Genomic DNA, 18002 nt, shown 5'->3' with positions numbered 1-18002 from the left:
ATCCGTACTCTAATAAAATAATATCCTAAAAGTAGCAGGAAATAAAAGGGGGCAAATTTCAAAAAGGGAAAAGACTGGATTTTGTACCAAATACCACCCTCTCCCATAAAGCAGCACAAGGCTTTGCAAAGGTCAAGCCAAATTTACATGAAATGTGTTTGGCGCATGCTCTCTTATACCAGGCAAAGCTTAAACTGGAGTAGTGCTGGAGAGATTTACGTTTTCTCCTCACCAGAAGATGTCGAGGTCTTTGTGGTTCAAAAGTTGAGGTATGCTGCTTCGGAGATGGAGGTCCCTGTGGATGAAGAGGATAATTCGGATGTAGCTAACTGAATGGACTAATGTTCTATTTAAGTTTTAAAATTTGATGGTGGATCACAATGATTTTTTAACTAAGTTACTCTTTCTGGTTTTGGTAACTTTAAAGTTTTCCCAAGTAGACTGCTGATAGTTAGTGAACTTATTTGGGGGTTTTTTCATAATGCTTAAAAAGTTCATGGAGAAAGATTTTTTAATTTTTGTTTGTGAGAGAATAAGAAGAAAATAGACAAAAGACAGAAAAAGAATGAAGGGGAAATACCGGGGTGTATATTCAGTTGTTTAATACTGTATTCAGTTTTATTTCAGACCTAATTAGAGCCAAAACCCTGAATTCCAAAACCCTTGAATTCCATCTCCTATGTATGATCATGTATGTACATAAAATACTCTCACTATATCCTTTTAGGACAGTTGTATTCATTCACTCTGTGGGGAGGATCTTCCACTCTGTGAATAATATAACATTAAATTGGACAGTTTTGTATTTTGAGAAATACTAGCAGATGCCAGTAAGTATTTTCTTTGAAGACTCCTCTCACTCAACTTCTTTCTAGACCACAGGCATGAAGATGAGCCCATCAGGTAATCAATCTGCAAAGTAAAAGACTGTAGTCCTGCCTTTGACATGGACCTTTATGTCTCAAGGTTAAGCTTATTTTTCTTAGTAAAATTTCTGAGAGAGAACAATTCCTAAAAGGACACAATGCAGTAATATCATGGAAATCCAACACTCAATGAAAACATATTACTACTAGCTTTGTTAATAATCAAACACCTAATGGCAGCTAAAATTGTAATTAAGAAGTGTTCAAACTTCAGGTGAAATGTTCAAAATAAGTGTTACATTTAAAGGCAAAGTCAGCCATCTATTGCACACAGACATAACTATATTCATTCGCATTCCAAACATAAAGGGAAAGGGCCAGCAGAACAAACAGTAACAATGAAAGAATTCAAATAATAGCACTCACCAACACATTTTTCGGCCAATTCACCTAAAAAAGCATCTGATAATTTTGGATTCCAATCCCTGGTATGGATCTGTAAAATGTGTTTTCTTGCCTAAGAAAAACAGTACAAATAAATAAAATATCACCAACCTCTCAAGTGTATTAGCTGGAACAAATTTATGCACTAACCATACCCCAGAAAAACAACTGTTGTTTTTTGGGTTTTTTTTTTAAGTTTATTTATTTATTTATTTTGAAAAGGGGGAGAGAGGACTTGCAGGTGGTTTGCAGGGGGAGAGGGGGACTGACAGGGACACAGGGAGAGGGAGGAAGAAGGAGGGAGAGGGGGAGAGAGACAGAGAGAGAGAGAGAGAGAGAAAGAGAGAGAGAGAATATGAATGAATGAATCCCCAGCAGGCTCCACACTGCCAGCCTAAAGGCTGAAGCGGGGCTCAATCCCATGAACCGTAGAGATCACCACTTGAGCTGGTATCAAGAGTCAGACACTTAACCAACTGAGCCACCCAGGCACTCCAGCAACTATTTATTTTAAAAGACATTTCAATACCATGACATCCGCGTCAGCTCTAATTTTCCATAATAACAATACAATAATATGTGGTAGAGATCATGTCTCTGTTTAACAAACCAAGATATTTAATATTCTGAGAGGTGAAGGAATCGATTAGTGGCACATGTGACTAAGTGACTGATCTTGACTCATCTAGGACTAGATTCAAAACTAAGTTTCAATATTTTACATCAGATCGTTTTTACCATCTAAATACATATAAAAAACACTTTAATGTATTATAACATTTACAATCTTTTACTGAAATATAATTATAATTGTACAGTGTTGTAATAGTTTAAAATGTACAACATAATGATTCAACAATTGCATACGTTACTCAGAGCTAACTTATTTTTGTTTTTCGTTTTTTGGTTTGTTTTTTCTTTTTAGGTAGGCTCTATGCCTAACATGGGGCTTGAACTCACAACCCTGAGATCAAGAGTCACAAGCTCTACTGACTGAGCCAGCTAGGCACCCCAGTCAGGGATAACTTTGAAACTACAGATTCAGATTTCACAGAACGTTTGGTTCTATCACATGCATGAGGTATTATGACTGCCAATGAAGTAAACAACAATTTAAAACTTGAAAAAAAGTTTTCAATTGAAAAAGTTTTCAATGAACTAAAGAAATATAATGCATATCATTATCTTGTAGGTTAGTTGATATTTTGGCATTTAATATATAACAAGGTAGTATTTCAGTAAATATTAATATAATTCATTTTAAAAAGTCAAATGTTTGAGCAATTCTACCTTGATTTTTTTTTTCAAAATAGCATTCTCTACCTTAAATCTGACTATATAGTACAATCAAAATTTTAACATCTTGGTTTCAAATTAAATGAAATGTCTTCTTCTTCCACAGTCAAAAAGAAACTGAAATAGTAAGAATCCATAATCAGCTGATATTACCATCATGAAGAGGCATATCAGAATTTTACTTTCACATTTGCCTTCTTTCAAGGAAAAAACAACACTTTGTAAAACTTGAATACACTTGTTCCTTCAACACTGCTACTTGAGCTTCTTAAAGACTATGAAAAAGCAAATTATAACCAAGAGGATAATTTTATTGGCTTGATGAGGAATTTGGGGTCCAGCACCAGAACAAGAAGGACTTCAAAGTCATCAAGCTAAGTTGATGGTCACCTGGGTTGCTCAGTCAGTTAAGCATCCGACTCTTGGTTTCAGCTCAGGTCATGAACTCCTGGTTTGTGGGATTGAGCCCCGCATAGGGCTGATAGCACAGGGCCTGCTTGGAATTCTCTCTCCTCTCTCTCTCTCTGACCCTCCCCCTCCTCTCTCTCTCTAAATAAATAAATAAATAGATAGATAGATAAATAAATAAATAAATAAATAAATACACATTAAAATTTTGTTTAAAAAGTTGATAAAAGGGGCGCCTGGGTGGCTCAGATGGTTGAGCAGCCGACTTCAGCTCAGGTCATGATCTCACGGTCCATGAGCTCAAGGCCCACATTGGGCTCCGTGCTGAAAGCTCAGAGCCTGGGGTCTGCTTCAGATTCTGTGTCTCCCTCTCTCTCTCTCTCTACCCCTCGCCCACTCATGCTCTGTCTCTCTTTCTCAAAAATAAACATTAAAAAAAATTTTTTAAATAAATGAAAAATAAAAAGTTGGTAAAATTTGATATCACTCGCTATTGCTCTAATTCCAAGTTCTAAGTTAGGTGTTCAGCTACCAAAATTAAAGCAATGATGTGACATTTATTTTCTTCGAACTCAAAGTATCTGCCTGAATAGATACCAAAAAAAGTATAAAATCAAGATCCAAAATGAATGTCATCCTGAGAGCTTATATTCTCTAGAAGATGACATCAAGAATCTATTTTACCTCATTAGCAGCACAGGTACCACTTAGTGAAGACCCTCATAGAATGAGAAGCACATCAAAAAAACAAATTTAAGGGGTGCCTGGGTGGCTCAGTTGGTTAAGCATCTGACTTCGGCTCAGGTCATGATCTCACAGTTTGTGAGTTCGAGCCCTGCGTCAGGCTCTGTGCTGACAGCTCAAAGCCTGGAGCCTGCTTCAGACTCTGTGTCTCCCTCTCTCTCTGACCCTTCCCTGCTCACACTCTGTCTGTCTCTCGGTCCCTGTCTCCCAAAAATAAACAAACATTAAAAAAAAAAAATTAAGCTGGAAGATACCTTGAAAAATATCTATTCTTACCCTGTCATTTTACAAAATAAGTAAAGATTTAGAGAAATGAAATTAATTACTTAAAGTCAAAAGTTATTGTCAGGTCGCTAAAACATTTAGTGCCTTGCTCTTTCTCTATATAATCAACCAGAGTCTCCATTCTTTATCATAAAAACAAGAAATAGAAGATGAAATTAACTAAATTAGAAATGCTTCATTATGCACTTTAACTCTCTCCCCCTCCGTATATATAAGTTATATGGCTTCCCCTACTAGAAAGTAGCTTCCTCTACTATTAAAAAGTCAAAGTCAGGGGCGCCTGTCAACTGAGCATCCAACTCTTGATTTTAGCTCAGGTCGTGATCCCAGGGTCATGGGACTGAGCCCCACGTCAGGCTCTGCACTGGGCATGGAGCCTGCTTGGGATTTCTCTCTCTCTGTCTTTCTTTCCCTCCCTTCTTCCCTCCCTCTCTCTCTCTCTTCCTCTACCCTTCTCCTGCTTGCACATACACATGTGCTCCATCTCTCTCTCCCTCTCTCTCTCTCAAATTAAAAAAGAAAGATTCAAAGCCATATTCAAGCTCTTATTTTTCAGGATTCATAAATACCCACATAACACATAACAATAATCATTAAGTGTTGGTGGTAATAAAAAGAAACAAAAGAAATTAAAAAGCATCACTGCTTCAAGAAGATATGTGTTATTTTTTGCTAATAAAGGGTTAACAAAATTAGTAAAATTTGGAAGAACCAGAGCTTACTTTTACTTTTTTTTTTTTTTATAATAGTTGGTCAAACAACAGGGGTCATGATATTCCACCGCTCAAACTACAGGACTAACATGAGACATTGACTGGTTATTGCTTTAAACTAATGGCCAAATGGAACCTTAACACTCCTCTCAATCCTTCCCTAAGCCATTCATTAGGCCTATCTCCTAGCAGACTAGTTCAGTTTCTCTGTCTGCACACTCAGCTTCTCATTCAGACCTTGCTTGCTAAGTCACTAAGAAAACCGAAGCAGTCAAAATAGAAGTTCCAAAGACTCTCCACAGCAACTGGATCCACCTGTCAGCATATGTACCCATAATATTCTGTCTTCTCCCTAGTATCAGAGACGAACTATCTAAATCCTATGTAAAGTCATTCTCACCACTCCTATAGTAAATACCATCCCCCCTCTTGCCTATTAAGGACACACTATGGTAATTCTTTCTCAATTTCATCACCAAAATTTCCTTCTCTACGGAATAACTGTCTCAGCTTTTTTAAGAACATAGGTTCTCTTGCCTCCAATCCCCTCAACATCTATCACCTTACCTCAATCCTTTGTATCCTTGTGCAGCAAAACTCTTTGAAAGACTTACCTTCATTAACTGTCTCCAGTTCCTCCCCTCCTGTTCTCTCTTAAGCTAACCATACTCCAGACAAACTTTTTTGCACCCACCACTAAATCAACTTGCTCCCATCAGGTTCACCAATGACCAGCATAATGATAAATACAATGGCCAATTTTCTGTCCTCATCTGAGTTAATTTAGCAACATCTGACAAAGTTAGTCATATACTCATTGTTACACTTCTTCACTTGGCTTCCAGAATCCACTTACATAGTTTTCCTCTTACCTTACTGACTATTCCCTAGGACAGAGGATTTGATAATCTCATCTAATCTTGATAATCTCATGACTTTATTATCTAAGCAAAAAAAAAAAAAAGCTAGTTCAGGCCATTTCCATAGACACAGTCCAAGAAAAATAATCTTAGGTTTAGGTCTCAAAGCAGTTTCCTTGAAACGTAGACAGTTAAAATAACATGGAAAACTATGTTGAGATCCATGCCGTACAATATGGTAAGCCACTAACCACAAATGCTATTTTATTTAAATATTTAAAGAAAATTTAAAATCAGTTCCTTAGTCACACAAGTGACATTTAAAGAGCTCAAGAGCCACATGTGGCTAGTGGCTACCATACTGGACACTGCTTAATGGACAATGCAAACACAGAACATTTCAATCATTAGAGAAAATTCAATTGGACAGTGCTGTTTTAGACCTTGTTTATTGTTTTTGTGTGGATTGTACATTAATTGTGAGGATTGTGAACGGCATACATGACTGAGGTCCACATGACTAGGGCGATATAGAAGATAATCATTTAATTCAGATAATGGCTTTCCTGTGCTAAAATGAACACAGACTGTGTCTCTTAGAACTAAACACACTCTCCTCGTATGCTAGACCCTAAAAGATGTGCTTGGACTGAAGTTGTCCCAAACAAAGATAACTGGTGCTTCCCCGTGCTGAAATAGACTGTTCCCACTTCTACCCTTGTCCCCACAACAAAGCACACCTCTACACATTGATACAGTCCTGGAAGCTGCACTTGGGTAATGAAAATGCTGTATATTCTATGTTTCCTATCCTGACAAAGTCAGGTAAATTCAGTACCAAAGTAAAGCCTCTAAGTTAGATAGTCCAAAACTGAGACAACTACAAATGTGGATGTGTAGACCGATTTCAAACTGAAGTATTAACTGTCCTACACAACAGCACCATTGCCTTCATTTCCCCATAATCTTCTACACTGTCCTACTAATCACAGCATTTCACATCTATGTATGTAAACCAGGCATTTTACATGGAGATCTAAATCAAAGCTATGCAACAATTACAAATGTGCATGTGTGTATATTATATATTCATAAATAGCATCTTCTTTCCTTAGGTTATATTTGTATGGATATATGTTATAAATGTTTTAATTATGCTTAAAATGTTAAATTACATAGAAAATATTGTTAAATATAGTATCTTCTCTACATATATCTCTCCCTCTCAAACTTGAGATCCTCGTGAAAAGACAAGTCAATGAATAAACTGGTCCAAACCAAGAATAATAAAAATATCAAGCAGAATTAGGGGAAAAACTTGTATAATATATTAACATTTTACACAATGACTATACATTGTGTAATTATACATTCTTTTTAAAAAAAAATACACTGAAATGAATAATTTTTGCTGCTCTAAATTAAATATGATGTTATGGTCATTTCTATGAAAATTTGCACATTGGGTTCTTATTTATAAGCTCACTAATATTCTAAAAACATTATTTTTATGGGAACAAAGCTATTTTGGCTAACTGGAGACATATAACCTGCCATCCAAGATAATTACTACAATCTGGTGAACTAAAGTAAGCATTTTAGTAACCTAATCAAGAGTTTTCCTGAATAATTATTAATAGAAATAGACTAAATTATTTAATAATTACAAGCTTTTTCTGAGAATTAACCTAAGATATTTCATAAGCACAAAATTTTAGAAATGAAAATTCATAAAATATCACTCTCACAGTACATACATGGTTGATAAATGGATCACAAATAAATCTTAACACACTGAAAACAAAAACTTACCTTTTGATCAGGCAGGTTGAAAAGGAATTCTCGGTCAAAACGACCCGGTCTCCTGAGAGCAGGATCTATAGAATCAAGTCTGTTTGTAGCACCAATAACAACAATTTCACCCCTGTTATCTAATCCATCCATAAGAGCAAGGAGGGTTGATACTATAGAGCTGTAACAAAAGTTTCAGACAAAATGATAAATTAAAAAAAGGAAAGAAAAAAACTGTAAAAACTGCTGCTTATACTACACTTTATCAGTCTTAAATGCTAATAAAATTATAGCATGAATAAATCTTAACGCAAAATAATGCACAGAAATTATTTTTAAAAGTATTCAAACAATTCATTAATAGACACATAAAGCAAACAAAGAACAATAAAAGAGATAAGGATTCCATCAGAATTAATAATTTTTCTGCTTCAAAGGGCACTATCAAGAAAACTGAAAAGGCAACCTAAAGAATAGGAGAAAATTTTTGCAAATTATATACTTGATAAGGGTCTAAGGTCCAGAATATACAAAGAACAATTACAACTCAATAATAAAAAGAAAATTAACCCAACTTAAAAATAGTTAAAAAAGGGGTGCCTGCATGGCAGTCAGTTAAGCATCTGACTCTTGATCTCGGCTCAGGTCATGATCTCACAGTTCGTGAGTTCAGGTCCCGCATCAGGCTCTGCACTGATGTTGCAGAGCCTGCTCTCATTTCTGTCTCTGCTTCTCTCTGACCTTCCCCCACTTGTGCTCTCAATCTCTCTCTCTCTCTCAAAATAAACAAACTTAAAAAAAACTTTTTTTTAAGTCAAAAGATTTAAATAGACATTTCTCCACAGAAGATTTACAAAGGGCCCATCATTAGGGACATGCAAATCAAAACCAAATGAGGTACCACTTTGAACCCCCAGCATGATTATAATAAAAAAGACAGATAATAGTAAATGTTGGCAAGGATGGGGAGAAATTGGAACATTCACACAGTGCTTGATGGAAATGTAAAATGGTGTGCCTCCTTTGAAAAGTCTGACAGTTCCCTCAACTATTAAACATAGAGTGATCATATGATCCAGCAATGTCTAAAAAAAACTTGTACCAAAATGTTCACAGCAGTATTCATAATAACTAAGAGGCAGAAATAACTCAAATGCCCATCAACAGATAAATAAATGTGGTGTATCAATACAATAAAATAGAATTTGTCAATAAAAACAAATGAAGAACTGATAGATGCTATGATACAGATGAACCTTGACAACATTGAGTTAACTGAAAACAGCCAGTCACAAAAGTCCCCATATTGTATGATTCCATTTATATGAAATATCCAATAGGCAAATCTACAGAAATACAAAGTATATTAGTGGTTGCTTAGGGTTTAGTGGGGGATGAAGAGGAGATTGGAGAGTTATGGGTAAAGATTAAAAGGTTTCTTTCTTTCTGGGAAGATGAAAATGTTCTAAAATTAGTTACGGTGACAGTTACACAACTCTAGAAATATATTGAAAGCTACTGAACATGTGGTTTAAGTGACTGAACTGTATGATATATGAACAGTATCTCAATAAAGCTGTTTTTAAAAAGAAATACAGGGGTGCCTGGCTGGCTCAGTTAGTAGAGGATGTGACTCATCTTAGGGGTCATGAGTTTGAGCCTACATTGGGTATAGAGATTACTAAAAATTAGTTAATTAAAATAAATATAAAAATCTCAAAAAAAAATCTAAAAGTCTGTTTTAATATATAGCAATCTGGGGGGAGGGGTTATATCTGACAATTTATATGATGTTTAGAGTTCCTATAGAATTACATGTGCATTAGGGGTGCCTGGGTGGCTCAGTCGGTTAAGTGTCTGACTTCTGCTCAGGTCATGATCTTGCAGTTCATGGGTTCGAGCCGCGGGTTGGGCTCTGTGCTGACAGCTCAGAGCAAACAGCTCGGATTCTGTGTGTGTGTGTGTGTGTGTGTCTCTCTCTCTCTCTCTCTCTCTCTCTCTCTCCCCTCCCTTGCTTGTGCTCTCTCTCCCTCAAAAATAAATGAATTAACATTAAAAAGAAAGAATTACATGTGCATTACTATTATCCTTTCAGACAATTTCTTTACAATGGCTACTATTTTAACTAAGTTCAACTCAAAATAATCTTGTGCATATTTTAGAGTAGTTTTTGAAACTATGACTTAAACATTTCTGAATAAATTTGTTACATGTCTAATTATAACAAAAATCAGTTCTAGTAACAAAGGTCTTCCTAGTGTTTCCCAACTGTTCTCATTTATATCCTTTACTCTTACTGCTAATACCTGCCAGAAATAACTTCTCCAATATGCTCAACATGTTAAAGAAATCATTCTCACTCCCAAATAAACTGTTCTAAATGTTTCTCAAAACTATAAATGGAACCAAAATGCTAGAGATCCAGTGTACATGCATATAGAGGATTTGTGCTTGTTCTTTTCTTTTTTTTCTTTTTTTAATGTTTATTAATTTTTCAGAGAGAGACAGAGCCTGAACAGGAGAGGGGCAGAAAGGGAGGGAGACACAGACTCTGAAGCAGGCTCAAGGCTCTGAGCTGTCAGCACAGAGCCCGATGTGGGACTCGAACTCACAAACCCTGAGATTATGACCTGAGCTGAAGTCAGACACTTAACCTACTGAGCCACCCAGGCGCCCCTAGACTGGATAATTCTTTATTCTGAAAGACTGCCCTGTGCATTATGCAATGTTTAACAGCATCCTTGGTCTCCACCTACTATCCAGTTTTGACAATAAGACCTACCCAGGCACCCTGTGCTTGTTCTTTTCTAATTAAATAAGAGAAAATTAATGACCTAAGTGTTTCACTTCAGATATAAAGAGTGCAATAAGCATCCTGAAGCCTAAGTTCATATTTATTACCTCAAATTTTTCCTTAGCACATTCCAATCACAGATAGGCATGTCAAGTGTTTAAGATTTATCAACATTTTAAGTGTTTTCTACAAGGATTTTCAGAAGACAAAGTCTTAAACATGGCCAGAAACAGAATTATAACTTAGCTTAGATTCTACCAACAGTTGTCTTCTTTAAAAAAAAAAAAATCAAATGACCAGCCCTTGGATCAAAATCCTCTAGTAACCCCTATTACGTTCAAAATAAAGTCCAAACTACTTTATACTATATTTGAGGCCTACCTGCCTGCCCTAACCCTTCTCCTACATTATCTTCTAAAAGCATTTTTGTAATTTAAATATGGATCTAAATAAAATGAACTGCAATTGTTTTGTATGGTATGAAGAGGGATCCAATTTTTTCACCAGATACCCAATTCTCCCAGCATTATTTATTGAAAAGGTCATCCTTTCCCAATAGTATTGCACTGTCTCTTTTATTATAAATCAAGCATCTATATATGTGTAGAATTATATATGGCTCTGGCTCTTTTCCATCAGTCTATTTATCAAGACTTCTACCAACATCAAATCATCTTAATCCTAAGAGGCCTTAATAACCAGTAGAGCAAATACTCCCACCTTGTTCTTCCACAAAAGTCTTCACTATTCTTAGTCCTTTTTATTTCCATACAAATTCCAGAATCATTTTGTCAAGTTCCGCCCCAAAAAAGTTGATTCTGAACAGGATTATACTGAATCTATTGATAAATATGGAAGAACAAACAACTTTTAAATATCCAGTCTTCCAACTTATGTAATGGTATTTCTCTCCATTTATTTTATTTTCCTTTAATGTTTCTGAACCAAGTTTTATTCTTCCCCCCAAAACTGTACATGGAACTTAATTTATTCCCGGTATCTTCTATTCTAAGTGAGTTTATAAATAGTAATTTTGCATTTTTATGCAGAAAATTGGTACACAGAAAAACAAAATTCTCTATAATGATTGGTTTAATGTTGCAAGATGCTCATTACTATACTTAAGAAGTTATCTGGGGGTGCCTGGGTGGCTCAGTCAGTTAAGCGTCTGACTTCAGCTTGGATCATGATCTCATGGTCCGTGATTTCAAGTCCCACGTTGGGCTCTGTGCTAACAGCTCAGAACCTGGAGCCTGCTTTGGATTCTGCGTCTCCCTCTCTCTCTGCCCCTCCCCCACTCATGCTGTCTCTCTCTGTCTCTCAAAAATGAATAAAGTTTAAAAATGTTTTTAAAAAAGAAGTTATCTAGAGACAGCTTTGGAATTTCCACATGCATAATTATATCACCTACAATGACAACAGTATTGTTTACTCCTCTTCAATACACACACCTTTGTATTGTTTTTTCTTGCCAGACTACACTAACTGGGATCAGTGTACACTGTTGATCAGAATTGTTCACTGCAGCCATGCTTATAATACCTCATATTAAAAGTTTTCATCTTTCAACATTAAGTATGTTTGTTATAGGTTCTTATAGATACCTTATATTCTTCATTCTCTAAGATGAATGATCTTATCAAAAATATTAAATTTCATCCATTTCTTACACATCTATTGAGATGACCATATGATTTTTCACTAATATGATAATGTGATTAATTTACCTTAATTGATTTCTCTCATGTTAAACAAACCTTGTACATGTTAAATATAATCAATTTGGTCATGATGTATTATTATCCTTCTTAAAGCTTCCTAGAAGTCACGTTACTATTTTCTTTAGGAGTTTTATATCCATGTTCACAAGTGAAACTGGGTTCCAATTAACTTTCTCATACTATTCTACATAAGTTTTTCTTTTTAATTAAGTGTTTTGAAGATATATTTGACATACAATACACTGAACATACTTAAAGTATACAATTGGGTAAGTTTTGAAGTAAATACACACTTGTGAAACTACCATCACTCTCAAAATAAGTAATCTACCCATCATGCTCTTCCTCATGTCCCTTTGTAATCCATCCCTACAGCCCTTCCTTGACCTCTATCCAATACCCAGGCAACAACTGATCTGTGTTCTTACTTACAGATTAGCTTGCATTCCCTAAAATTTTATATGTATGGGATCGCACACTAAATACTCTTTTTTTTCCGGATTCTTTCACTGAGCATAATTATTTTGAGATTCACCACACTGTTGGTTTACTAATAGTTTCTTCCTTTTTATGGCTAAGCAATATTCCATTATATGGATATGCCAAAATTTGTTTACTGAGTCACATGTTGATGGCCATGTGGATTGTTCCTAATTTGGGACTATTATCAAAACAGCTATGAACATTCATATACAAGTCATGAAGATTTTCCCATAGGTTTGTTCCTAAAAGTTTTACACATTTATCTCTTAAGTTCATGCCTTTATCCTCTTAACCTTTAATGTTTAAAGAATCTGACACATCACATTTTGCATTCCTAATATTGCATATCAAGGTCTCCTTTTTGTCCTGACCAATCATGCGAGAGGTTTGTTAATTTTATTAGTTTTTACAAAGAAGCAACTTTTGATTTGTTGATATCTATACGTCTTTGTTTCAAGTTCATATTGTTTGCTATTTTTTGTTTACTAGTAACACTGAATTAGAGTAACAGCTCTTAACAGCAAACAAAATTCTCTTATATCTTTTTGCTGTTTCTTATATTCTGTATATCACTAAACTTTGAAAATTAGTTATGATTTAAGACACAATATATGATCAATTTTTATAAATCCTGTGTATGTTTGAAAACAGTGTTCATTCTATATTTGTCTCAGGTAAGTATACCCACTAGATCATAAAATAAGGTTGTCCAAATAATCTATAGGGCATTAACGTATTTTTTTTTTCCTTATTTGGTCTTTTAACTACTCAGAGGCACATATCTCTCACAATGACTGTCAATTGGACTCTGCAGATCTGTCAATTTTTGTTTTATACAATTTGGAAACACAGTCATTAGGGAATTACAAATTCTAAATTGTTACTAAATGACTATTATGGACATTTTATATGAATAAAACCATATAACATGTAACCTCTTATGTATGAATTACTTCACTTAGCATTAAGTCTTTGAGGTTCATTCATGTTACATCTACCGGTACAGGGTACACCCATTCCTCTTCAAAGTGGAATAACATTCCATTGTATGGATATAACACATTTTATATATCCATCCAGCAGTTGATGGACATACGGGTTATTTCCATGTTTTGGCTATTATGAATAACACTGCTATGAATATTCATAACTGAGGTTTTGCATGCCTTTCCCCACAATTTTACTTGGAATCTTTCTATATCTTTCTTTACACATAGATATGTCTCTTATAAACAAAATGTCATCAAATTTTGGTCTTCCCCAGTCTGACAAATTTGTCTTTTATAAAGAACATTTAGGGCGCCTGGGCAGCTCAGTCCGTTAAGCGTCCGACTTCAGCTCAGGTCACGATCTCACAGTTCATGGGTTCAAGTCCTGCATCGGGCTCTGCACTGACAGCTCAGAGCCTAGAGCCTGCTTCAGATTCTGTGTCTTCCTCTTCTCTCTGCCCCTTCCCCACACTCTGTCTCTCAAAAATAAATAAACATTTTTAAAATTTTTTTAAATAATATAAAGAACATTTAGTCCCTTTACATTTCATGTCATTTTTTATATAATTGGGTTTAAACCTACAATTACATGTTGTGCTGTTTCTCACACTAGTTCTATGATTCCCCTCCCTTTCTTCATTCCATCTGGACTGATATTTTTGTTACTCTATTCCCCCTTACTAACAGTTTAGAAATTGTTTCTATTAGTAATTACTCTAGAACTTAAAACCTGCATACTTGGATCTCAAAGGTTCCCCTTCCAAGTTTGATGGATGAAGACTTTGCCAGATGATCCCTTACTCTACTTCAGAAAATAACTATAAAACCTGTACATAGTAATACATAAACATATACTTGAAGGAACTGGTGAGTAAACAGAGATACAGAGACTCTGTTGGAAGTTCATGGTCACTTGCAGAAAAGGAGAACATACAGAGAGCAAGCTCCCCCCTCTCTCTGGCTTTCAGCACAGGGCTAAGTATAGTGAGGCAGGTGAGGAAGATGATGTAGGGAAACTCCTTAGCTTTCCAACCTGAGAGTTCAGAAAAGAGTGTGGGAGATCCCACAAGAGCAAGAGCAGGTGAAGACATCTCCAAACTCTATTTGCCCACATCTCTAAATGACCCCTAACAAACAAAGGCAGAGGGCAAAGAAACCAGCCACAGATAAAACATTTGAAAGGAGGCCAAAGCTGCCAGCTCTGTAGTTCAAGCCTAAAACAGAAAATCATCTATAAAACAAAGGAAATATTACGCATAAAAGGAAAATAATAAAATCCAAAGCCTTCATAAACTAACATTAATAATATCCAGGATGCAATCCAAATTGCCCAACAAATGAAGAACCAATGAGAAAATAAAATCAAGCAGGCCTAACAGTGAGATGAAACCAGATGTTGAAGAAGCTAACACAAAAGGATTTTAAAGCAACAATCACTAACCTTGATGAAGTAAAACAAAATACATTTAAATGCGTGAAAATCATACTAGAAAAATATAAATAATGAAAAATAATTAAATGTAAGTTCTACAATTGAAAAATAATTTCTGGAAAAAAAATGTGTTGGCTGGACGAAACAGCAAAATGGACATGACAAAGGAAAAAGTAATGACTGACTGAAGACAGATGAATAAAAATTACACAAGATGAAGAGACAAAAAGATTGAAAAAAAGACAAATTAGCAGACACATGATAACCACAAATAAGAGTAAACAGAAAGCCCATACTGAGAGGCATATCACCACTAAGCTGTTAAAAACCAAAGCTATAGAGCAAATATTCAAAGCAGCAAGAGAAAAACCATATATTATATAAAGCACAGGAAGAATGATCCAATTAATGGCTTTCTACTTCTAGGCTGTAATGTAGGGGACATAGAATCCTGGTGGGAATCAGCTGACTGACTCAGTAAGTAGAAGAGACAAAGCTGAGATTCCAAGGACCCCAAGAGGACTTAGAGTTCACCAAAAAGAGTACCAGAGAAGAAACCACTGCACAGAAAGAAAACTTAAGAAATAGCCACAGGGCCTCTCCAGACTTCAGCTAAATACTGCACGCATGTGAAGAAATCACTCACAGCTTCGGGAAAAAAACACCCAGAAGGACTAGAAGTAACAGTATTTTATACTCACAAAGAACCAGGAGTATTGCCAGTTCCCAGAAGCCAGATTGGTAAACCTCATGATTCACAGGTCATTGTGTATAATACACACAAGGACCCTCCTTCATTAGTGGGGAATAGTTAGCTACACTGAAGACTGCTCCAGATCCACGTAACAACTCTTAAAAGCACGATTCAAAAGAATCAAACTGTTTTCTTTTTTTTTTTTTAATTTTTTTTTTTAATGTTTTTATTTATTTTTGAGACAGAGAGAGACAGAGCATGAACAGGGGAGGGGCAGAGAGAGAGAGAGGGAGACACAGAATCCGAAGCAGGCTCCAGGCTCTGAGCTGTCAGCACAGAGCCCGACGCGGGGCTCGAACCCACGAACCGTGAGATCATGACCTGAGCCAAAGTCGGACGCTCAACCGACTGAGCCACCCAGGCGCCCCAATCAAACTGTTTTCAAGTAAGTTACGGTGTCCCCTCAAAAAACTCAAGAATATTTATTTATAATATCCTACCTAGGACTCAACAAGGCAAAATTTATGTCTGGCATCCAATAAACTTGCCAGAAAATACAGTATATAATAAAAATTAATCAAATAAAATCAACCCCAAACTAAGATGTTAGAATTGGAAGATAAGGACATTAAAGTAGTCATTATAAAGATATTCCAAATGTTGAAAAGTTTCTTATATTTTTCTACAAAAGATACAAAACAGACCCACACAGAACCTGTAGAGATCAAAATAAAAACATGTAAGATGAAAAATATAATGAACCAGACAAAGAACAGATTAAACACTTTAAAAAATTAGTTGACTAAAAGAGCAAAGCAACTTCCCAAAATGAAACACTGAAGAGATAGTTTAAAGCAAACTTAGGGGTGCTTGGCCGGCTCAGTAGGTAAAGCATGCGACTCTTGATCTCGGGATTGTTGAGATGGAGCCCCATGTTGGGCGTGGTGATTAGTTAAAAAATAAAATTTTGGGGGGCGCCTGGGTGGCTCAGTCGGTTAAGCGTCCGACTTCAGCCCGGGTCACGATCTCACGGTCTGTGAGTTCGAGCCCCGCGTCGGGCTCTGGGCTGATGGCTCGGAGCCTGGAGCCTGCTTCTGATTCTGTGTCTCCCTCTCTCTCTGCCCCTCCCCCATTCATGCTGTGTCTCTCTCTGTCTCAAAAATAAATAAACGTTAAAAAAATTTAAAAAATAAATAAATAAATAAATAAAATTTTTTTTAAAAAGTCAAAATTAACTTATCATCAGTGAACTGTGAGACAAGATCAAGCAACTTATAACTGGAGGACCACAAGGACAGGAAAGACAAAAACAAGGGAGACAGATAAATATTTTAAGAAATAATGGCCAAAAACATTAAAACTATGATGAAAACTAGAAGCTCACATATGTCAGGAGCTCAATTCAAGAATGAGAAAAAAAATAAATGGAGAAAACGCTACCAAGGAATATCATTAAACAAACTGCACAAAACAAGCAATAAAGCAGAAAACAACCATTAAAAGCAGTTAGAGGAAAAAGATACACAGCCCAGCAATTCCACTCCTAGGTATCTACCCAAAAGAGATGAAAATACATGTGAACACAAAGACTTACACATGAATGTTCACAGCAGCATTATTCATAACAGCCCAAATTGGAAACAATCTAAATACATATCCAATGTGTGCCTTATCCATACAATAGGTACTACTCAGCAAAAAAAAGGAAAAAAACAGCAACACATGGCAAATCATGGATGCTCCACTAAACCATCATACTCACTGAAAGAAACCAGACATAAGAGACCACATACTGTGTGATCCCATTCACATGAAATGTTCACAAGAGGCAATTTTTTTTAATTTTATTTTTATTTTTTAATATATGAAATTTACTGTCAAATTGGTTTCCATACAACACCCAGTGCTCATCCCAAAAGGTGCCCTCCTCAATACCCATCACCCACCCTGCCCTCCCTCCCACCCCCCATCAACCCTCAGTTTGTTCTCAGTTTTTTAACAGTCTCTTATGCTTTGGCTCCACAAGAGGCAATTTTATAGAGACAGAGATTAGATTACTGGTTGGCTGGAGGGGAAAACAAGGATTTACTACAAATGGACATGGTGGATCTTACAGAGGGAAGAAAAATGTTCTAAAATTGCTTTATTCTAATGTTGTACCACTTGGTATAGTTATTTTTAAAATCACTGCATTTTAGGGGTGCCTGAGAGGCTCAGTTAAGCATCCAACTGACTCTTGATTTCAGCTCAGGTCATGATCTTGTGGTCATGGGATCGAGCCCCACATAACGCTCCATGCTGAGCATGGGGCCTGCTTAGGATTCTCCCGCCCCTCTCTCTCTGCCCCTCCCCTTCTCGTGCTCTCTCCCTCTCTCAAAATAAATGAACTTAAAAAGCTGCTTTAAAAAATCACTGCATTTTATACTTGAAATGAAATATATAAAAAATGTAATATATATATAAAATGTAATATATATATATA

At 35.9% G+C, this 18002-nt stretch overlaps 1 protein-coding gene across 4 annotated transcripts in view; it reads right to left on the bottom strand.

Moving 5' to 3' along the window:
- The window catches only part of ATAD2B (ATPase family AAA domain containing 2B), a 162355-nt gene that overhangs the window by 70071 nt on the left and 74282 nt on the right, over window positions 1–18002 (bottom strand). For all 4 annotated transcript variants that reach the window (XR_007462447.1, XM_049652475.1, XM_049652474.1 and 1 more), the window contains 2 exons: window positions 7429–7588; window positions 1293–1383 (listed from right to left, as the gene is read on the bottom strand). Coding sequence is in view for 3 of the 4 variants with exons in the window: in XM_049652475.1 (XP_049508432.1) it covers window positions 1293–1383; window positions 7429–7588 (251 nt within the window). In the remaining variant the exon portion in view is untranslated. The remainder of the gene's footprint in view (window positions 1–1292; window positions 1384–7428; window positions 7589–18002) is intronic.

This window comes from Panthera uncia (genome assembly GCF_023721935.1).
Source record: "Panthera uncia isolate 11264 chromosome A3 unlocalized genomic scaffold, Puncia_PCG_1.0 HiC_scaffold_12, whole genome shotgun sequence".
NCBI classification, from domain to species: Eukaryota; Metazoa; Chordata; class Mammalia; order Carnivora; family Felidae; genus Panthera; species Panthera uncia.
The sequence above is the reverse complement of the archived record's forward strand: the minus strand, read 5'-3'. Positions and strand labels throughout refer to the sequence as shown.